The sequence below is a fragment of the Haematobia irritans genome, chromosome 1 (genome assembly GCF_050003625.1).
Source record: "Haematobia irritans isolate KBUSLIRL chromosome 1, ASM5000362v1, whole genome shotgun sequence".
Lineage (NCBI taxonomy): Eukaryota > Metazoa > Arthropoda > Insecta > Diptera > Muscidae > Haematobia > Haematobia irritans.
In genome coordinates this window covers 66306159-66330215 of record NC_134397.1, presented here as the reverse complement: position 1 = coordinate 66330215, position 24057 = coordinate 66306159, and the positions used below count along the sequence as shown (strand labels likewise).

Here is a 24057-nt window from a genome sequence, read left to right as displayed (position 1 = left end):
TAACCAGCAACGGCATTTTTAGCATACGATGCCGTTGCAGTCGAATACAAATTCGATGATGACATCTGATATTCCAATTTTTCGGAAGAGGTTTTGAAACGGTCTAATGGTGATCCCGATAGACTACGATCATCAATAATCAAGGGTGCAGCTGTGGTAACTACAGGCGGCTTAACCGCCACGGCACTATACATACTACTACGATAACCCAAATGATGGCTGTGATGGGTCGGGGGATGTATATTGGCTGTGGTCTTGGCTAAATGACCTACCGAATGGTGAGTTATATAATGACTATCATAGGAATCTACTGAATCTACACCGGACAATTCGGAATTTCTAGGCAAGGAATGTGTATGTCTAGGCAAGTTATTCACAGAAGTGGAACTCTGTGAATCCATGGACGAAGGATTGAGATAGTTCTCCGAAAAAGCGAATTTAACTCTTTCGGCATTCATCGTCAATCCTCCTCCGGCACCTACTACTCCTCCGTTCCCAACTCCGCCACCAATACCTGTGGCGTATTTCTTTGTATTAAAACCAGTTCCAAAGTATGAGGAAGATGAATCCGAAGGATGATTTAAGTCATTGTGATATTGATAGTTTAGACTAGAGAATGTATTATGCATATCCTCTCCTAGGGGAGTAGAATCCTGCAGGGTGCCACAACTTAAAGGCATGCGTATATCAGCAGCTATACCCAATTGCTTGGAGCGGGTATACTGAAGTATAGTTTCATCAATAAACTCATCGGAGAAATGTTTCTCACGGGTCTTCGCCTTGGTCTTGCGATTAACCGTGGCATAAATGTCATTGCGATCGTTAAGATTCAAAAGTTCACTATTGGTGATCTTTTTCTCCGGCTTGGGAGTGAATTCGGGATATTTGTAATGATTGATGTCATTGATATCCGTGTAGATGATATTGTCTGTTTCGGTTTCTGTGGAGGTTGCGTTATTATTTAACATGCACTGTTTAGACATCGAATAATTGGTACTGCTATAATGTATTGGTGTGACAGTTTGAGATGGGGACTCCTGTGACCGATGCGGCGGATGAGGGGCAATTATTGTTGCCACCACTGCCGATGAGGCCGGGCCCACCGCTGATACTGCCGTATGCATACTCTCCCGATTGATGGTAGATTGTGTCAAGTCCGAATCCACTTCCTCCTCGGGCAAATCCGATTCCTCCAATTCCGCTTGCATTTGGCGGGCCACCGCCACCGCTTCCGATTCCTCCTCCTGATCCAATTCCATAGAGCTGCTGAGATCCACTGAGAGACCCACCGTATTGGTGGTGATAGTGCGATGGTAATTGTTGTTGCTGCTGCTGGTGGTGTTGGCATTGCTGTGTGGCGGCGACGCAGGGACAAACGCCTGGGATGCCACTGAGACTCGACGAGGGGTGTTGCTGCTGTACAAGTGGGACAAGTGGCTCAGACCTGCCATAGAAATTTTATTTTTTTTTTGTGGAAATTATAGAAAGAGATGATAATAAGAATATGTTTAAAGAAGAGAAGAAGAGAGAATCGTTATTTTTATTTTACTTTACCATTTTCATATTTGTTTTCTTTTTTTCGTTTGTTTGGATCATGCTTTAGGTTATAGGCAGAACGAATTCAAAATTAAAATCATAGAGGATATTTGTAATAAACTTAAGGATAACACAACTAAACACTTGAACTGAAACTTAAAAAACACATGCAAATTTTCCACAACATAATTCGAATTAAAATTGCACTGCTAAAGAAATCATAAAACCACCACTAATAATTTGGCATAAATTAAACACTTTATGTATATATATTTTGTTGTTGTTTGAATTGAAACTAAAATAACTCACTAAGTATGCACTTTATATATAAGGGAAAAATGATTGTATAACATTTTCTGCATGGATCATTTATAAATATGGGACAAATTATCAGAGATTTCATTTGTCTAAGCCAAAAATGTGATGAACGCCGATTGGAAGACGTATGGGGATCTATTCAAAGTGGCCCAGAAACACTCGATTCCAATACAAGCGGATTATAAAAGTAGTTAATGTCTCGCTTAAGGCAAGTAAAACCTAGGGAAACAACACGCACACCGTGGGTGATCAGGAGAAGTAATAAGATGTGGAGTTCGAGACCACGTTATATTTAGCTCACTGAAAAAATTGTCAATGTCCTCAAAAACCATGGTCGCCCTACACACACTATCGAGTTGGGTTCATTCCATCGTCGCCATCCCAGCACGGGCTTAAAAGGTTGTGGAGATATGGGACATTGGGTCGATGAAAGTCACACGCTTCGTGTTCACTCGTAACATAGGGGAATACTTGTGTCGTTAACCTAAGAGAGCGCGATTCCTCTAGTCGCGAGAATCCTTAGCATCCGTTCTCAATTCGGTAACATAGAGAAGTCTTATGTCATTGTCTTCGTCCATTACCTAGATGAGTGCGATCTCTCTGATAGAAGGTTTTGGATTTCATCCATCCATTCATACTTTCATCGATAACCTCTAGTCGCGGGAATCCTTCGCATTCGTTCTCAATTCGGCAACCTATAAAAATTTCGTGCCATTGCCTTAGTTCATTACCTAGAGGAGCGTGATCTCTTAGATTTTAGGATCATGGGTTTCGTCCACTACGTTGATTAACGTAATATTGTAGGGAGTCCTTTTTCTCTCATACTCCGTCCTTGATACAGAAGATCGCGTTCTCTCTAAGCGTACTCCACAACCTAGTGGAGTACGATGTCTCTAGGCCTGATAGCATTATTTGAGCAGAATCATCGCACTTCAACAAGAGGAGTACTATTACTTATGTCGAAATTCCATTGAGGATGTCCGAGCAGAGTGTCAACTCTCCTTTGCTGCTGAGATTGATTTCACCTAAAACCGAGGGTATTGTGACGTCTCTAGTCGTGAGTTTTTGATTTCGTCCAATATCTAGCGAAGTGTCCTCTAACTAGTCTCGAGTCATTTGATTCCATCTGTGGGATCTCTCTTATCGGCTGTCTTTGGTTTCGTTCACAACCTATGTCTCTTGACGTATGAGAATTGTTTGAACAGAATCCGCCCCCTTTCATTAGAGGAGTACTATTTCTCAAGTCGTATTCAATTGCGGGCGCCCCGTACTTAGAATAGTACGTACTGCTACGGATCTTAATTCCACAAGTAACCTAGCGAATTGGGATCTCTCTAGTCGTGACTCTTTGCGCTGTCTCTCTGGTAGATAATTGTTTTCTAGAGGAATCGCGAGGCTTTTCGTTTGTACGTTACCGGTGGGAGTGTGATCTCTATATCCGCGAGTCCTTTGCTTCCGTCCATAATTTAGATGAGCGCAACCTCTCTAGTCGTTAGTTATTGCTTTCATAATATAAGGAAAGTTCGATCTGTCCAAAGCCGCGTCCTTTAACGACAGGATTAGTATCTCTTTAGTCGCTCGTCTTTTGCGTACGACCCTAATTCTACCCTTAAAATGAAGTAGTGCGACATTTTCAGACGCAATTCTATGCATTGGTTTATAAACCGTTTGTTTCCCAGAGAAGCGCGATCTCTCCATTCTCGAATATTTTGATTCCATCCGTAACCTACCTCACTAGTCGTGGGCCTCTTTTCAGTCCGTTGACAGGAGTATTGAGATAGTGGGAGTGCGATCTCTGTAGACGTGAAAACTTTTATTTCTTTGTATATCTCAGCGCAAGATATCTACGTATATTTCAACACAAAATATGTCCTTCATGTCATTGTACTAAAATATAATGACTTAACAGATCTAGTAACAACAGGGAGTATGTGGGGCTGAAATTCTTTTTTAAGCGATTTTTTTATAACTGCGAAATTTTTCTTCTTCCTAGAACTCGTGGAGTTTCCGGACATTGTGTGTTTTTTTAAGAAAACTTTTCCAATTTCAATTCGTAATCTCCTAGATTAATAGTGATTGCTTGTACGAAGATTTGATTTTACGAACGACCACCAGAAGTAATCTCCATCTCGGGTGGCATTGGCCGCTACCAAATCGTTTTCATCGAGCCTCGAGGCGTCAAAGAGAAAACGACTTATTGGAAGCAGCTTTGGAGCCGCCATTTCGATTGAAACTATTGGGAATAATTGGGTACCATACGGATTGAAGAGAGAGACGTCGAAAGGCGATTTTTCGCTTGCGAACAGCTGATTCAAAAAAGGGGATTTTAAAAGGTGGATCCTCTACGACAATCCCAAGCAACAAAAAATCATTTGGTTACTCCGGTTACGCCTAAACATCGAAGGCATATCCTGACATAGAAGTTTATTCTATATATTTGATGGGATCAGCTGGGTGTGGTGTACTATGAGATGCTGCAGCTGAGTGAAACAATCACAAGATCTTTGTATGGAAGTTCATTCATGCATTTTAGCCTGCCACAATATTAGGAAAGGATCGACAAGGTGATTTTGTAGCATCATAACGCCCAGCCACATATAAAACCCGTAAAAAATTATTTGGAAACACTCAAATGGGAAGTTCTACCCCAGACCGGAAATTGCTTCTTCCAATTACCACTACACACAAAAAATTTTTTTCTGAATCAATCACGAAATTAATTGATCCAATTAATTTTTTAATTGAAATGTCTTCAATCACAGAAATGATAGTATCAATTAAAAAATTAATTGACAGTCAATTAAAAAATTAATTGATCCAATTAAAAAATTAATTGATACTATTAATTTGTGTGATTGATTTTTATTTCAATTATAAAATTTGTTGATTCAATTAAATTTTTAATTGAATATTTTTTAAAACTCAATTAAGATTTTAATTGGAAAAATGTTCGTGAAATTTTTTTCTGTGTAGTAACGATCGCTGATGCAGGACCTGGCTTTTCAGCATTTTCGTTCCTATGAGAAAGCAAAAAATTTAGTCAAAAGATGAGTCGTTCTATGTTGCCAGAAAAATTGAAAAAAGTAGGGAGTAGTGATTTGAAGAGTCTGTTAAAATTTTTATACCCTCCACCATAGGATGGGGGTATATTAACTTTGTCATTCCGTTTGTAACACATCGAAATATTGCTCTAAGACCCCATAAAGTATATATATTCTGGGTCGTGGTGAAATTCTGAGTCGATCTAAGCATGTCCGTCCGTCCGTCCGTCTGTCCGTCTGTCCGTCTGTCCGGCTGTCCGTCCGTCTGTGGAAATCACGCTAACTTCCGAACGAAACAAGCTATCGACTTGAAACTTGGCACAAGTAGTTGTTATTGATGTAGGTCGGATGGTATTGAAAATGGGCCATATCGCACCACGTTTACGTATAGCCCCCATATAAACCGATCCCCAAATTTGGCTTGGGGAGCCTCCCGGAGCAGCAAAATTCATCCGATCCGGTTGAAATTTGGTACGTGGTCTTAGTATACGGTCTCTAACAACCATGCAAAAATTGGTTCATATCGGTCCATAATTATATATAGCCCCCATATAAACCGATCCCCAGATTTGACCTCCGGAGCCTCTTGGAGGGGCAAAATTCATCCGATCCGATTGAAATTTGGTACCTGATGTTAGTATATGGTCTCTAACAACCATGCAAAATTTGGTGCATATCGGTCCATAATTATATATAGCCCCCATATAAACCGATCCCCAGATTTGACCTCCGGAGACTTTTGCAGGGGCAAAATTCATCCGATCCGGTTGAAATTTGGTACCTGATGTTAGTATACGGCCTCTAACAACCATGCAAAAATTGGTCCATATCGGTCAATAATTATATATAGCTCCCATATAAACCGATCCCCAGATTTGACCACCGGAGCCTCTTGGAGGAGCAAAATTCATCCGATCCGGTTGAAATTTAGTACGTGGTCTTAGTATACGGTTTTTAACAACCATGCAAAAATTGGTCCATATCGGTCCATAAATATATATAGCCCCCATATAAACCGATCCCCAGATTTGACCTCCGGAGCCTCTTGGAGGGGCAAAATTCATCCGATCCGGTTGAAATTTGGTACCTGATGTTAGTTTACGGCCTCTAATAACCATGCAAAAATTGGTCCATATCGGTCCATAATTATATATAGCCCCCATATAAACCGATCCCCAGATTTGACCTCCGGAGCCTCTTGGAAGAGCAAAATTCATCCGATCCAGTTGAACTTTGGTACATGGTGTTAGTATATGGTCTCTAACAAACATGCAAAAATTGGTCCATATCGGTCCATAATTATATATAGTTCCCATATAAACCGTCCCCAGATTTGACGTCCGGAACCTCTTGGAGGAGCAAAAGTCATCCGATACGGTTGAAATTTGGTACATTTTGTCAATATATGGCCTCTAACAGCCATGTAAAAATTGGTCCATATCGGTCTTTAGTTATATATAGCCGATGACTTATTACACAAAAATTGGTCCATATCGCCAAAAATAATCTACCAAAACTTTATTTCCATAGAAAATTTTGTCAAATTTTATTACTGTAGAAAGTTTAGTCAAAATTTCATTTCTATAGAAAGTTTTGTCAAAAGTTTATTTCTATACAAATGTTTGTCAAAATTTTATTTCCATAGAAAATTTTGTCAAAATTTTATTTCTATAGAAAATTTTGTCAAATTTTATTACTATAGAAAATTTTGTTAAAATTTCATTTCTATAGAAAGTTTTGTCAAAAGTTTATTTATATAGAAATGTTTGTCAAAATTTTATTTCTATAGAAAATTTTTAAAAAATTTATTTCTGTAGAAAATTTTGTCAACATATTATTTCTATACAAAGTTTTGTCAAAATTTCATTTCTATACAAAATTTTGTCAACATTTTATTTCTATAGAAATTTTTGTCAAAATTGTATTGCTATAGAAAATTTTGTCAACATTTTACTTCCATAGAAAATTTTGTCAACATTTTATTTCTATAGAAAATTTTGTCAAGTTTTTATTTCTATAGAAAATTTTGTCAAATTTTTATTTCTATAGAAAATTTTGTCAAAATTTTATTTCTATAGAAAATTTTGTCAATGTTTCATTTCTATAGAAAATTTTGTCAAAATTTTATTTCTATAGAAAATTTTGTCAAACTAGATTATATACGTATTTAATCGGCCTTTTTTTGTTTAATATATACCCCGTATCGGCTAACTTACAATTTAGAAGACAGTGTTAAAAAGTTTTACGATACCTTGCCATCGGCAAGTGTTATCGCAACCCAAGTAATTCGATTGTGGATGACAGCCTTTAGTAGAAGTTCCTACGCAATCCATGGTGGAGGGTACATAAGATTCGGCCTGGCCGAACTTACGGCCGTATATACTTGTTTCTGATTAAACTCTCAAAACATTTGAAAAATCCAGCAATTTTAATTTGCGTCCACACAAAATTATTAACTAAAATTAAAATTAAAAAAAAAAACTGTCTAAGGTATTTATTTATGAGGAAACCCCCAGAAATATCATATAAATTAAATTAATTATTTAACTAATAATATTTTATGATATGATTTATCATGCCTAATATATTATAGTACATTATCACCTGTGATAAGAAAATAAACTGCTTAAAAATATATTTAATAGTTTTAAAAATATTCAATGCTACAATATTGAAATAAAATTTTAATAATAAAATTTATATAAATATATATATAAAATAACCACAGAATTTTTACAAAAACACATTAAGAAGAAATATTCATAATATGAGCTGTACTCACCGATATTGTGATCGCTTTGATGCACACGACCCTGATCTTGGCCGCGTTGCTGTTGGTGTGTTGGATGCTGAGTGTTGTGTTGGGGTGAAGTCCATGATTGCGGACCCTGAGGGGAAACAGAGCGATTCGCATTCATTTGATGGTCCGGCACACCCGCTGCCGAGTGGTGTAATTGTTCCGCCGAGGTTGGCGATTCCGAGGCATAATTCTTCGTCTGATAAATCTCCACCTGGGCTGCTGTGACCTGAAAAACCAAATGCTATCAATTTTTTCTTATTGGAAATGCTAATGGAAAATTACTTGAGAATGCTTGCGGTCTGTAGGATTGTCTTGTCGGCGATCCAAGGTATCCGCTGCCCTCTTCGTCAGAGAAGGCGTCGTCGAGTCTGTGCATTGATTGCGATAATCCCAAGCTGCTGCTTAACACACAATTTAAGCAAAAAATCAAATGGTCAATAAAAATTAAAATCTAGTTGATGTTTACTTTTGGAATAAAAAGGAAATTTCATATAAATTTAAAACAAATTCAAATTATCATAATAAAGAAAAATAAGTTTATAAAAATGATTGAAGAAAATTAATTTTGGATTTTTTTGTAATGAATGTAAACGATTCGCAATTATAAAAATTAAAACTTAGAAAAAAACTAAAAAAAAAAATTAAACAAAAAATAAATACAAACCGGTATCGATTGGGAGTAAGGGATTGGCTGAAATGCTGGAGTTCACATAGGTATGCGACTGACTTCGGCTACTTGCATTCAATGGCCCTTGCCGGAATGATTGTGACCTGCAGCAAGAAAAGAAAAGACAAGAGGATTGATACCACGTTTTCTTTTTCTAAAAAAAATAGTTTTTGCTTTCTTTTCTTTCTAACGTTTTGCTTTTGTTTTCTTTGGTATTAATTGAAAATTTTCTTAAAAAACATATTTTTTTTTCTTTAAATTGCTTTTAATTTATTTCAATATAGGGATTTTTGAGTGTTTTTGTTGGAATTGGAAAAAAATGCATTCAAAATTTTTACAGGTTTGTTGCAATTTGATTTTTGTTTGGAATGAAGAAATTCGGGTGAGAAAGTAATGAAGAAAACCAACTAAACATTAATGAAATTGACAAAAATCAATTTTAAAATAAAATTAATGAAAATAAAATATTCAATAATTTTAACCAATAGCAATCAATGAACGGTCCAGATTATTTTGAAATGTAAGCTCTACTACTACTGCTACTACTCTTAACATCATCGTTCTAAAAATTTCGATACTAACGATATGGGAAATATTGGATCGAAGAGCGCTCCACTTGAAGTTTTATAAATCGGCGATACAATTACGACACAATCGGAGATATTTTGGACAATACATATCCATCAGAACTTGACCAATAAAACACGTATAAATAATGTTGGTTACTTCGAGTATAGACAGGAAATCTAAATTATTTTGTAGATTTTCTATATTTCACTTAGACTTATATAGTTATAATTTATGTAAGCCGGTGGAAAAATATTTATTTTTTGGTATTTTAATTACTCTAAGAAATCTTTATAAAATCTTGGATGACTTGGGTATGGTTCTGACACACTTCCCAAGTCTTGATCGATTTTTCTAAAATCTGCATTTGTTTGAGACTTTTAATACACACAGTTTTTTTTTCTAAAACTTGGATATTTTCTCCAGTTATATAAGATTTGTTTTACGAGATACTTGCATTTGTGTATAATTAATCTACCTTGAAATCTTGGCAATTTTTTTCAAAGTATTGAGTGCAGAGGTATGTTCCAAATATATTGTAATCGTTTGGTGATGAATTGTACTTTTTGGAACGCTCTTCTAAATTATAAAAAAAAAAATGAAGACTCTCTAAAATTCGTGGGGATGATTCCCAAGTCTGAAGGTTTAAAGTTTTTTTAGAATTGTCTATGGAAATGCCTCGGAGACTACTGGGAATTTCTCTATGAAAATAAATTTTTGACAACATTTTATATAGAAATAAAATTTTGACAAAATTTCTACACAAATAAAATTTTGGCAAAATTTTCTATAAAAATAAAATGTTGAAAAAAGAGAAAACAAGTATATACGGCCGTAATTTCGGCGAGGCCGAAGCTTATGTACCCTCCACCATGGATTGCGTAGAAATTTCTTCTAAACACTGCCATCCACAATCGAATTACTTGGGTTGCGGTAACGCTTTGTAAGATATCCTTAAACCTCCTAACACCGTCTTCTAAATTGTAAGTAAGTCCATACGTGGTATATTTTAATTTAAAAAAGACCGATTAAATACGCATATAATTCAGTTTGACAAAATTTTCTATAGAAATAAAATTTTGACAAAATTTTCTATAGAAATAAAATTTTGACAAAATTTTCTATAGAAATAAAATTTTGACAAAATTTTCTATAGAAATAAAATTTTAACAAAATTTTGCTATAGAAATAAAATTTTGACAATTTTTTTTATAGAAATAAAATTTTGACAAATTTTTCTATAGAAATAAAATTTTAACAAAATTTTCTATAGAAATAAAATTTTGACAAAATTTTCTATAGAAATAAAATTTTGACAAAATTTTGCTATAGAAATAAAATGTTGACAATTTTTTTTATAGAAATAAATTTTTTACAAAATTTTCTATAGAAATAAAATTTTGACAAAATTGTCTATAGAAATAAAATTTTAACAAAATTTTGTATAGAAATAAAATTTTGACAAAATTTTCTATAGAAATAAACATTTGACAAAATTTTCTATAGAAATAAAATTTTGGTAGATTATTTTTGGCTCAAGTGGGAACCATGATTATGAACCGATATTGACAAATTTTTGTGTGATTGGGTATCGGCTATATATAACAATGGACTGAATAGTCTAAGTGAGTCTGAAACTTAATCGGGCTGCCACTTTAACCTAACCTAACTATAGACCGATATGGACCAATTTTGGTATGGTTGTTAACGGCCATATACTAACACCACGTTCCAAAATTGAACCGGATCGGATGAATTTTGCTGCTCCAAGGAGCTCCGGAGGTCAAATCTGGAGAACGGTTTATATGGGGGCTATATATAATTATGGACTGATGTGGACCAATTTGTGCGTGGTTGTTAGAGACTATATACAAACACCATGTACCAAATTTTAGCCTGATCGGATGAAATATGCTCCTTTTAGAGGCTCCGCAAGCCAAATCTGGGGCTCCGTTTATATGGGAGCTATACGTAAAAGTGGACCGATATGGCCCATTTGCAATACCATCCGACCTACATCAATAACAACTACGTGTGCCAAGTTTTCAGTCGATAACTTGTTTCGTTCGGAAGTTAGCATGATTTCAACAGACGGACGGACGGGCGGACATGCTTAGATCGACTCAGAATTCCACCACGACCCTCCACCTATGGTGGAGGGTATAATAAAATTTTGACAAAATTTCGTGTGGAAACGTAATATAGAATCACATGCTTTTTTCGAACAAACATTCATGAAATTCAAAAAGTCGTGTTGTTGACTCTGGCCTTTACAAGATCGAGATTTTCTTCCCGCATGAACATGTCTGTTTTGCCAAATTTGTAAAAGACCATTAGCAAATAAGATTGTTAAAGACTTTTTCAAAATATTAAAATATTTTGTCAAAACTATTGTACCGTAAATCTAATATCGGCTCAAAACTTTATACACAAAGGTACTATATTTGCGGGGGTATTACGGTACTGATCAGGGTGAAAAAGTACACTGAAAAAACAGTGAACCCACCAGGAAGAAAACATTTAGTTAATTTTAGAAAATTTTAACCAAATAGTATTACAAACGCTGACATCACGCCGATATCACAAAAATAAGTAAATATTTTTCGACAAATTCAAGAAAATTTATTAGACATAATTAATTTTTTTCACTTGTTAAAGAAAATTTTGTAGTTTGAAAGAAAAAATTGGAGTTCAAAATTGCAAGGGAGCCACCGTGGTGCAATGGTTAGCATGCCCACCTTGCATACACAAGGTCGTGGGTTCGATTCCTGCTTCGACCGAACACCAAATAGTTTTTCAGCGGTGGATTATCCCACCGCAGTAATGCTGGTGACATTTCTGAGGGTTTCAAAGCTTCTATAAGTGGTTTCACTGCAATGTGGAACGCCGTTTGGACTCGGAAAAAGGAGGTCCCTTGTCATTGAGCTTAACATGGAATCGGGCAGCACTCAGTGATAAGAGAGAAGTTCACCAATGTGGTATCACAATGGACTGAATAGTCTAAGTGAGCCTGATATATCGGGCTGCCACCTAACTTAAACCTAAAACCTAACTTAAACCTAAAACCACCGTGGTGCAATGGTTAGCATGCCCGCCTTGCATACACAAGGTCGTGGGTTCGATTCCTGCTACGACCGAACACCAAAAAAAAGTTTTTCAGCGGTGGATTATCCCACCTCAGTAATGCTGGTGACATTTCTGAGGGTTTCAAAGCTTCTCTAAGTGGTTTCACTAGAATGTGGAACGCCGTTCGGACTCGGCTATAAAAAGGAGGTCCCTTGTCATTGAGCTTAACATGGAATCGGGCAGCACTCAGTGATAAGAGAGAAGTTCACCAATGTGGTATCACAATGGACTGAATAGTCTAAGTGAGCCTGATATATCGGGCTGCCACCTAACTTAAACCTAAAACCTAAGAATGTTTTTAGTCATATACGAAGTTCATGATGGACGCATTTGTAGTAAAATGTACAAATTTAAAGAAATAATGAACTTTTTTGTGAGAAGTACGAATTTAGTAAAACTTTGTACTTCATTTGTGTATAATTTTTTTTCTGTTTTTTAGTTCATTTAACTAACATAGGCAAAAAAAAATATTAGAGTAAAAGAAATTTTCTCTAGTAATAATAATTCCATGAACTAAAATAAAGTTAAATTGGCTTTAGTGAAATAGAGAGTTCACGTTTTTTTTTAAGTATTGAAAAAAGTACTATAGTACTGCATTTTCCATGCATTGATGCCTAGTGGTGAATTAAAAAAAATTGATAAGCGATGGCAACACTATACCATTTTCCTCCAAGGAATTAGAATATATTTTAATTAGGCGGCACACCGCCAGCCTTCACGGTATTCCGTCGCGGATTTTGGGCTTCCCATAAGAAATACACGTAAACAAGTGTTCGCCTACCGTCTACCGACTATCGCTATGGTTATATTTGCTCACTAATATCGGTGACCTCATAGCCAGAAAACGTAAAAGAAAATTTCTCTCTCTCTCTCTCTCTTTTCTCATACATTAATAGTTTTATATGATATTCATTAGAGGCTAGACGCCATTGTTAAAATGTAATTTACATTCCTGTAGATTGTTCTAAAAAGTTTTGTTTTAATTTTCTTTATAGTGTAGAATAATTTAAATCTCATTTCTCATACTCGCAAATAATAAACCACCATGCAGCGAAATTCAAAGTCATCCACTGGGTTGCTAACTTCAGGGCCCAGTGGACGGGTAACGACTGAAGTTATAAATTTGGGCTGCGACCCAGAGTCAGGCCCAATTAGTCGACCTGTAGACGGGTCGACTGGCGGTGACATTTTCGAACCTTTTCTAAGGTGACGACATCAAAAGGAGGCAATCCCTCTCGAAAGAGATTCAAGGAACGAAGAAATGCTTTGTTTATCCTAAAGAAATTAGGATCAGTCGACCCAAGCACGTTGTAGGCTAAGCAAAGCGATTCCTTAAAATGGGCTCAAGGAATTCTTGAAGCTGGAAAAAGGGAACGATCACCGGATGAGCTGCCATCCTCTAAACGGGATCAAAGATCGTTTGCCTCAGTTGCAAAAGACAGCCTTATGATGGCTATTATTAATAAAGGAGCATTGGACGGTATGATTTCAAGGCAAAAATGGGGGGAAATTGAGAACGCGATGTCTGGTGTTTATTCAGAGGTGCGAAAAAAGTTTCCCGGACCAAGCCCTCGACGGCAAGATGCTGGATGGTATCAAGGACGATATAAGTTAATAGCTTTTGCGGACCAGAGGTCTATGGATTGCTTTAAAGCTGCATTGATGCTAATTGGTGAAGTTTGGGAAGGAGCCGCTTTGCAGTTAGTCGATAAAAAAGACATACCGGCTAAACCTAGAGCACATGCATGGATACCGGCAAACCCTCCTGATCCTGAGTCAATACTAGAGAGACTAAAAGAATGTAACCCAAATCTTCCAACCGCCGATTGGAAGGTTGCTACCTATAATGCTATATGGTGTTGTAGTCTGGTGGCCGGCACTTCAGAAACCGACTTGTTTAGATAAAGTTCAGCGTATGGCGAGCTTATGTATCTCAGGCGCATTTAGTAAGACAGGAACAGACTCCCTTAATGTCATGCTACATCTATTGCCTTTAGACATTTTGGCCAAACAGTCAGCTGCAACAACGGCTGTGCGGTTGCGCGAGCTATCGCTGTGGTCGGAAAAAATGTACGGTCATAGTTCGGTCCTCAAAGTAATGCCAGATGTGCCTAACGTAGTGGATTACACCCTGGCAAAACCACTTTTCGACAAAAAGTTTGAAACTCTAATTCCCAACAGTGAGGCGTGGTGTACACAGACCCCGGGGAATAAAAGATATATAGATTTCTATACTGATGGCTCCAAATTGAATGGACAAGTGGGGTTCGGAGTATATTCTAAAGATCTGGAAATTCGAATAGCGAAAAGATTACCTAATCACTGTAGTGTTTTTCAGGCTGAAATATTGGCAATAAGAGAGGTGGTGAATTGGCTGAGAAGTAATGTTCCAACAAATATTGGCATTAATATATACTCAGACAGTCAACCTGCAATAAAATCCTTGGACTCTGTGCTCCTTAACTCGAAAACGGCCATAGACTCTCTCAACAAGATGGCTGAGCAGTACAATATTCACCTAATATGGGTGCCTGGCCATAGGAACATACCGGAGAATTGCGAATCAGATGTGTTAGCAAGGCTAGGAACTACCTTACATATTCCAGGGGAACTAGAATCTTTTGGTATGCCTCTGGCCACCTGCAAGCTCTTACTGCGTGAGAAGGCTGTTATGATGGCCAATATTCGATGGGAAAATTGCAAGGGTTGTAACGACACCAAGCAAATATGGCCCCATTTCAACTTAAACCGCACACTAGATATGCTAGTGTTCTCAAGGCGTCAGATAGCACTCCTGATATCTGCTATAACGGGTCGCTGCCTGATAGGCGAATTTGCAAAAACTATAGGTGCAAAGTATAATGACTATTGTATAAGCTGTCATGGTGTGGAGGAAAAGGAATCAATTAAACACCTCTTGTGTGAGTATCCTGCTTTTTGTGTAAGGCGTAAGCGAATTTTAGGAGCATATAGCTTTAGATTTCTGGCTGACCTGGGAAACGTTAACTTAAGCAGTTTGTTAATGTTTTTGGAGCAATCTGGTTGGTTCCACAAAAGTAAATAATAGAGAAGGTTCAGTGGTTAAGACTAGAAGTGCCCATATGTAATAGGTACTTTTAGTTAAATGTGGTATCACAATGGACTGAATAGTCTAAGTGAGCCTGAAATTTAATCGAGCTGCCACTTTAACCTAACCTAACCTCATACTCGCAATGGTCAAACTGTCTAATCATTCTCTCATTCTTTACCTCTCTCTGACAATGGCCCTATTGCTTGGGGCAACTCTACATTTTAGTTATGCATTAGTGCAATATAAACAAAATCGCACACACTCGTAGAAGCAAATGTTCACATCACACATCCATCATCAAGAATATAGCATGTCCAAAGGGATAAGAGTAATTTCAATTTACACCTGATCAGAGAGTTGGTATAGTAGCACAAGCATACATATATATGGTATGTACAATAAAATTGAGCATGAATAATGGATGATGGAATGTTGAATGAATAGAACGTGTGTGGCTTGCAACAAATGAAAAAAAAACAAACAAACGAAACATGAAAAGGCGCTCCATCTCAGAAAAAGTAACAAGAATAGCTATGATAGTAACAACAACAACAACACCAATAACATCGGCCCAGAACAAACACAAGAGTTGAAAGGTCATACACAACTAAATTAATTATTAAACTACATAAAACATACGATATATCTCTCATCACGCTATATAAACACATACTATGTACATATCATACAAACAAACATTGGTGTGACCTGCAGTTGAAGCTTTAGAACTGAGGTAATAGAAAAAGTGTGTTATGGAAGTAGTAAATAGACATAGGCAAAAAATTAAGAGATGCAAGAGAGTAAAATAGCACGTAGGTAATAGTTCTTATGGAGGATGATGTTACTGATGTTACTGTACTCATACATACATATATGAATGAATATGAATTGATGGTGTTGTACAGTGGGTGGCAAGATCAAAATTATGTATAAAAAAACTCTCTATTAAACTTTAAAGAAGGAAAGTTATACTGTATAGAATTGGAAAAATTACGTTAATTTTGCAGCCCGAAAAATTCCACATGCAATGTGTGAAGCTCTAAATAATCAAAGATTTGTCAATCACAGTGAATTGCCCCAGAAACGCTGATTGAAGTAGTGAAATATGCAGAGATTTCAGTGTGAGAAGGTTCCTACTTTCAAAGATTTTTCTAAACATTGATGTATAAAAAAAAAAATTCTATGGACTAAAGACAAGGAATTGACAATTGTTGTTATAAATTCTGGTTTATTCTTTACTATAATCTGTTCCTCTTAACATTGCCTGTTACTGTGATACTGGTAGTGTTACATTGGGTCTAAAAAGTGGACGAAAAACTGTAACAATATCGGAAATGATCCGAAAAATGAAGGCCAATTCAGACTTGCTCGTGAGCTGAATGTATCACAACACATATTGAAAAATGAGTTTGGATTAAAGTCATTAAAGTTCCTAAAAGGGTAAGATCTTACCGATGCACAAAAAAATTAGATTGGAATTAAATTCTTGGCTCGATTTAATTCGCTTTCACGAGAGTGGTCAGTTACCGAACTTGGTTGTGTTCAAAAGAAACCATTTCAAACTGAGTAGTTGTGAAAAAAAAAATTCGGGATAACTTGCCAAAGAGGTCAGCTGCAAAATTTACAACATCAATTGGCCACCAGAACTCGAGCGCGTCGATGATAATGCTGTGGACGGGCGTGGGGAACGTTGGTCGTTCCCCCGCTCGTATTTATGGACCGTGGGGTCAAAATAAATGAGAAATATTATCGGCAAAATGTCCTACAGACATCGAAGCCCTGGGCATATAAAAACATTTCGGCTGCATACCATGGACATTCCAACAGGACCATCGCATTCAGCACGCGTCAAAAAAAAAAAAAAAAAATTGGCTTAAAAAGGAGGTTCCTTACTTCATTTCAATCCATTGGAAATTTGCCCCTAAGGTATTTTGGCACTAAAAAATACCAAAGTGTCCACCCTCTCAAGACGGTGCTTTATCAGGGGGTGCGCTTTATCACTCTATCGTTTTTTATGCTGAAGTAAAAAGGCGTAAGATTGATTCCAAATATTGGCAAAAATATTTATATTCTCAGTCAACTTGGAATAAAATTAATGGAATCTGTATTTCACAAATCGAAATTGGCCATAGACTGCTGCAAATCTCTCAACGAGAGAGATGATTTGCTCGCCACAGACTCACAAAAAAAAAAATTCTGATTTAATCACATTAGTTGATCCAATTAAATGATAGTATCAATCACAGTTTTAATTGGGCATAAAACAAATACTTTATTAAAAATTAATTGATTTCATTAGCAAATTTCAGTTAATTTTTTAATTGATTCAATTAAATATTTTCAATTAATTTTTTATTTACTTTTTTTTTTAATAATTTTTATAACCGTAACTATTTCTTAACTGACTTGACGTTTTTAATTTGATAAAAAATTGATTATTTGAAATAAATTTTTAATTAAAGATTAAAAAATTTGCCATCGCTTTTTTTTCAACTGGTGTAGTCTCCTGAGTTGATTAAAAGCTAATTGTGTAAATTATTTTTTAATTTAAAAGTGTTCAATCATTGACTTAATTAACTTAATGATTCAATCTTGATTAAAAAGTTAATTGTATCAATTTCAATCAAATTTTTATTTGGAAATATTTTGGTGATAAGAAATAAACAACTACCTTGTGAAATCCTGCGGTCAATAGAAATCTGGAAACTACGGAAATTTAATACAAGCGATTTCTGCAGTAAGACATTAAGCTCGAATGTCCTGCCTTTATGCATTTACCGTAGGAACATTTATAACTACACGAAAAGAAAAAAAAACGTTTTTCTTTTGTTAGAGTTTTTTGAATTGATTCTCCGTCCAGGCGAAAGGTAAAAAAATTTTAAAAATTGTATAATTTCTTCTACATTGTTGGTATTACAGGAGAAGGTGTTAAGAACTAAAATCCTCGTGGATGTGAGAAAGATGTGAGGGAAAATGCAATTAGCAAGAAAACAATGTTTTTTTTTGTGAGTTAGTCTTTATGAAATTGTTTTTACATCCTGGAAAAGAATAAACGTTTATCACAAAAAGTTTATACTTTTCTTCCAAATACACTTCCTTACAGCGAAAAGCATATGAGAAACGAACTTTGTTTGTCTAAAATTTCGTTTGGGAGGAAAGAATTATTTTTTTGCGTGTAGTGACTGCGGACCCCAAGTATTTTTTACGTGAGCTCTATTCTGTTTCAAAACTGGTTAAAAACTGAATGAAATTTCATCCAACAAAAACTCCTCCAGAACTAAATTTTTTGGCAAACGAAATTCCCCTTTGTCATATAATATTTTCTTTAAGGGCACACAAAACCGAATTTATGGAAAACTTTACAACGATTAGTTATGTGAGAATATGATGCACAGTGGTGGTGAAAAATGGTCCAATTTGGGAGGAATACTTCTCATATGTAATTTCCTTAGGAAATTAACTTAATAATCAATCAATTCCTTAATCTTTTTGTCCAATAAGCTCGTATTAAAATTATGATAATATGTAAAGTAATTAATTTGGACGAAGAACTAGCCTGCATTGATATCAGGATAACATAAACATGTATTTGCTTTAAAAACATTTTTATCGTCAAAAGAAGTTTTCGTTTGTCTCAAAATTTCACTCTGTGAAGTGTTGTCGGTATTACTGACAATTCCAATTACATGACAGTAGGAAAATGTTTTGTGTTTCTGGATCTTTTAACAAGACTAAAGGTCGAAAATTCGATTTTGCAAATTGTGACAAATTCAAAAGTCGGTTTTTCCTAATTTGAAGAGAGTCGATATAATTTGATTATCATTATAACCCTTATTGCGGTCAATTCGATTAGCCTTAGTTGAAAAGAATAGTTGGTGACGGTTGGCGAATGTACCGTATCGTTCTCTTAAGAAATTTTTTTTTAGGAAAAATATTTTTTGCTACGAACGTCTCATTGATCCTGGTAGTTTCGTAAAGTCCTTAATTTTGTATGTCTTTAAGAAAAAAAAAAAACACTTATTAGAGGTAAATGTAGTTGGATTTGCCATAAATTCATTGCAATTTTCTCTTAAAGTAAGACATTTTAAGTCAAGAGAAATATTCATATACATATGTGTATAAATGTTAAGAGATATGCACTTGTGTGTATGTGTGTACTTATTTGTGTGTTTAGTTATGCTTGTGACATTTTAATAAAGTAGCAAGTGACATATGAGAACAAAATATTATCAACTTTATGATGACAGGAAGCGGATATGAGAAGAGCCAGTGAATGAGAGTTATTTCTATGTATGTGTTGTGCATATATATACGCACAACACCACCCAATGACACTACATATGGAAATGGTAGTTAGAGCAGGAGAGAGCAATGGAGATGTATGATAATAAATGAATGAGAACAAAAAAACAAGGCTAAATAACAATTAAGGCCAATATTTTGATTTTTACAAATCGTATGTGGGTTCTTTTTGAGAAAAAATAATAAAAAATAAAAAACAACTTAAGAAGAGTAACTATAAAGATTCGTTCACAAGTCAGCACAAACGTTTTTTTTTCTCACAATTTTGCAAAACTCTCTCATACAATGTTAAAAATATAAACATTATAAAATTCTTATTTTTATTAAACATTTAAAATGAGATGTATTATGCAAAACTTTATGAACATATAAAACAAATAGTTTTATCCAAACTAAAATTGTAGACAAATAAAATTCCCCTGTTGTCATAGTATTTTCTTTTCTTAAAGAAAATTCTCTCTTAAAGAAAATTCTATAAAGTCAAATGGAACTTTGTTTGTCTAAAATTTTGCTTGGGAGAAACATCCATATTTTTGTTTTGATTGTATGAACGATCCCATAAATGAATAAAACAACATTCACGTATACACAAAAATTGGGAAACGCAAGGAAACATTCAATAAATAAGGCACGCATTTTTAAATAAATAAAAAAAAAATAAAATTAATTAAATATAATTACAATGATGTTTAATAAACAAAAATAAAATATAAAATTTAATTTCTTTTTTTTTACAATATATTTATATTTTTTTGAATTACATTTTTATTTTATTTTCATGCCAATCAAATGCAGTTTCTTTTATGATAGTCGATATCATTGTTTGCTTGGAATCCTCTTCTCTTTTCTAAAAATGCTTGGTTTTTATTTTCATATAACGCCGAGAGTTGAAGTTATGACAATATAAACGCTTTATATGCGTCTTAGGCATTTCTCTATCCATATATATAATGTGACCTTATATTTTGTCAATTACAATTGATCCTTTCCAAGAGTTTGCAATTTTGAAATTTTTTTCTCTTACGTAAGTAATATATTTTATTTTTGTAGCCGGGTTTGTATTTTTTTTTGAATTGAAATAAAAATACAATTTAAGGTAAAACTCTTTCACTTTCGAGTTAATAACAAAAAGGTAAACGAAATTTAATTAAAAATACTTGTAACCAAACCATTGGATGTGAATGATGCAGGTGATACACGCAATGAAGAATTTTAGTTCATAATAATAATAATAATAAAAGGAAATAAATTAAAATAAATATAAAAATTTTTCCACAAGGACTTTGTTTTCTTTTTGAAGATACACATATATTAAAAAAAAGAGTTTGAAGAAAAAAATTAAAAGCAATTTTTTTTTACAGAATAGAAGTCTTCTAATGATGTATAAAGCTTAGGGAAATGTCAGTACATCTTGAAGGTAATAGGAGAAAATTTTGTTTATTTATATATATTTTTTTGAAATTGGTTTAGCAATATCCGGTTGTTTTAATCATGGATGCTAATTTTACTAATACATTTATAATTATCGATCTAATAATATTAGGCACACATTCGGTTTTTTTGTCTAACCATGACATGTTTTAAAAGCAAACACGCTCTGGTCTATTTATAGACCAGATTAAAATGTACATACAAGCACATTCAAAAGAACTTCATTTAAAGAAAATAAAACATGTTACTTGCAAACGTCTGTCCTCGTCCTCCCTTCCATTCTCAAACGATGTAATGTAGTTTTGACAAAATTTCCTATAGAAATGAAATTTTGACAAAATTTCCTATAGAAATGAAATTTTGACAAAATTTCCTATAGAAATGAAATTTTGACAAAATTTCCTATAGAAATGAAATTTTGACAAAATTTCCTATAGAAATGAAATTTTGACAAAATTTCCTATAGAAATGAAATTTTGACAAAATTTCCTATAAAAATGAAATTTGACCAAATTTCCTATAGAAATGAAATTTTGACCAAATTTCCTATAGAAATTAATTTTTGACAAAATTTCTTATAGAAATGAAATTTTGACAAATTTTTCTATAGAAATGAAATTTTGACAAAATTTCCTATAAAAATTAAATTTTGAAAAAATTTGCTATAAAAATGAAATTTTGACAAAATTTCCTATAGAAATGAAATTTTGACCAAAATTTTCTATAGAAATGAAATTTTGACAAAATTTCCAATAACAATTAAATTTTGAAAAAATTAGCTATAAAAATGAAATTTTGACCAAAATTTCCTATAGAAATGAAATTTTGACAAAATATCCTATAAAAATGAATATTTGACAAAATTTCCTATAGAAATGAATTTTTGACAAAATTTCCTATAGAAATGAAATTTTGACAAAATTTCTTATAGAAATAAAATTTTGACAAAATTTCTTATACAAATGAATTTTTGACAAAATTTCCTATAGAAATGAAATTTTGACCAAAATTTCCTATAGAAATGAAATTTTGACAAAATTTCCTTTAGAAATGAAATTTTGACAAAATTTCCTATAAAAATTAAATTTTGACAAAATTTCCTATAGAAATGAGATTTTGACAAAAATATCCTATAGAATTAAAATTTTGGCAAAACTTCCTACAGAAATGAATTTTTGACAAAATTTCCTACAGAAATGAAATTTTGACAAAACTTCCTGTAGAAATGAAATTTTGGCAAAATTTCCTATAGAAATGAAATTTTGACAAAATTTCCTATAGAAATGAAACTTTGACAAAATTTTCTATAGAAATAAAATTTTGACAAAATGTTTTTTTGTGCTCCAGAACCATCAGGTTGACTTGGCACCAGTGTATTGGAGTCGAGCTCATGGAAAATCAAATTCCTTAATTTTAAATGTTTAATTAGCTTAACTCTAATTTTCTTTCTTTCAAAAGAACTTCTTTACGGCAAACAAAATCAGCAAACAATGTTCGTTTGGGAAGAGCGATAAATAGTCTGGGTGGAGGGTTTACAAAATAGCAATACTATGTCATGGCTAATAGCGATTAGTTAATGAAATATATGAAGTAAAATTGAATGAGGAAATTTATGACCCATTTATCAATAATTTCTATTAATATGTTTCATTTGGTCTTAAAAAACTTCTTAAGACAAAATAAAATTTCATTTGTGTAAAATTTTATTCCACACAAATTTTTCCAATGAAGGTCTTAATTGAGTTTTAAAAAATATTCAATTAAAAATTTAATTGATTCAACAAAGTTTTTAATTCATTAATTTTTTTAATTCACTTACAATTAATTTTTTAATTGATACTATCATTTCTGTGTTTGAAGACATTTCAATTATAAAATTAATTGCATCAAATAATTTCGTGATTGAATCAGAAAAAAAATGTTTGTGTATAGCGAACGCAAAGTGATAGAGATGGCGAGCTTCTAGACTTTCGTTTATAGATAGATCTAAATTGGGCTAACGTGAATTGAAAATGAACAGGGAGGACAACTCTTACTATGGATTCAAGCTTTTGTCTATATGGACATAGTACAAAGTGGGTTAACTCGATTCGAAAGTGGTAGGCCTTCGACCATAGTTTAAGACTTTCTTCTAGGTTCAAAATGGGCAAACGAGATTCCAACGAGATTCGATTGTGGATGACAGTCTTTAGTACAAGTTTCTATGCAATCCATGGTGGAGGGTACATAAGATTCGGCCTGGCCGAACTTACGGCCGTATATACTTGTTTTTTTCTTCTTCTTAAAACTTCATATTTCTTCCAACACACAGAAAAAAATTCAAGGAAATTTTTCCAATTAAAGACTTAATTGAGTTTTAAAGAATATTCAATTAAACATTTAATTGACTCAACAAATTTTTTAATTGAAACAAAAATTAATACGATCAATTAATTTTTTAAGTGATACTACCATTTTTGTGATTGAAGACATTTCAATTAAAAAATTAATTGGATCAATTAATTTCGTGATTGAATCTGATTTTTATACCCTGCGCCACACTGTGGAACAGGGTATTATAAGTTAGTGCATATGTTTGCAACACCCAGAAGAAGACGAGATAGACACATGGTGTTTTTGACAAAAATGCTTAGGGTGGGCTCCTGAGTCGATATAGCCATGTCCGTCTGTCCGTGAACACATTTTTGTAACCAAGTGATTAGGTAGTAATTTAAGGCCAATCAACTTCGAATTTGGCACAAGTATGTGTTTTGGGTCAAAATAGAACCCTATTGATTTTGGAAGAAATCGGTTCAGATTTAGATATAGTTCCCATATATATCTTTCGCCCGATATGCACTTATATGGCCCTAGAAGCCTGAGTATTACCCCAATTTGGTTGAAATTTTGCACTAGGAGTACAATTGGTAGTATAGTCAAATGTGCAACATTTTATTGAAATCGGTTCAGATTTAGATATAGCTCCCATATATATCTTTCGCCCGATATGGACTAATACGGTCCCAGAAGCCAGAGTTTTCCTCCAATTTGATTGAAATTTTGCACAGGGAGTAGAATTAGCACTGTAGCTATGCGTGCCAAATTTGGTTGAAATCGGTTCAGATTTAGATATAGCTCCCATATATAGCTTTCGGCCGATTTACACTCATTTGCCCACAGAGGCCAATTTTTTCCTCCAATTTAGTTGAAATTTTGCACA

At 34.1% G+C, this 24057-nt stretch overlaps 1 protein-coding gene across 1 annotated transcript in view; it reads right to left on the bottom strand.

The window, feature by feature from the left end:
* Nucleotides 1-24057, bottom strand: part of Cdep (Chondrocyte-derived ezrin-like domain containing protein) — a 227733-nt gene that overhangs the window by 10471 nt on the left and 193205 nt on the right. Inside the window, exons 9-14 of the mRNA XM_075295350.1 lie at nucleotides 8360-8466; nucleotides 7978-8093; nucleotides 7678-7921; nucleotides 515-1444; nucleotides 224-466; nucleotides 5-97 (exon numbers count right to left, since the gene is read on the bottom strand). Of these exons, the coding sequence (XP_075151465.1) occupies nucleotides 5-97; nucleotides 224-466; nucleotides 515-1444; nucleotides 7678-7921; nucleotides 7978-8093; nucleotides 8360-8466 (1733 nt within the window). The remainder of the gene's footprint in view (nucleotides 1-4; nucleotides 98-223; nucleotides 467-514; nucleotides 1445-7677; nucleotides 7922-7977; nucleotides 8094-8359; nucleotides 8467-24057) is intronic.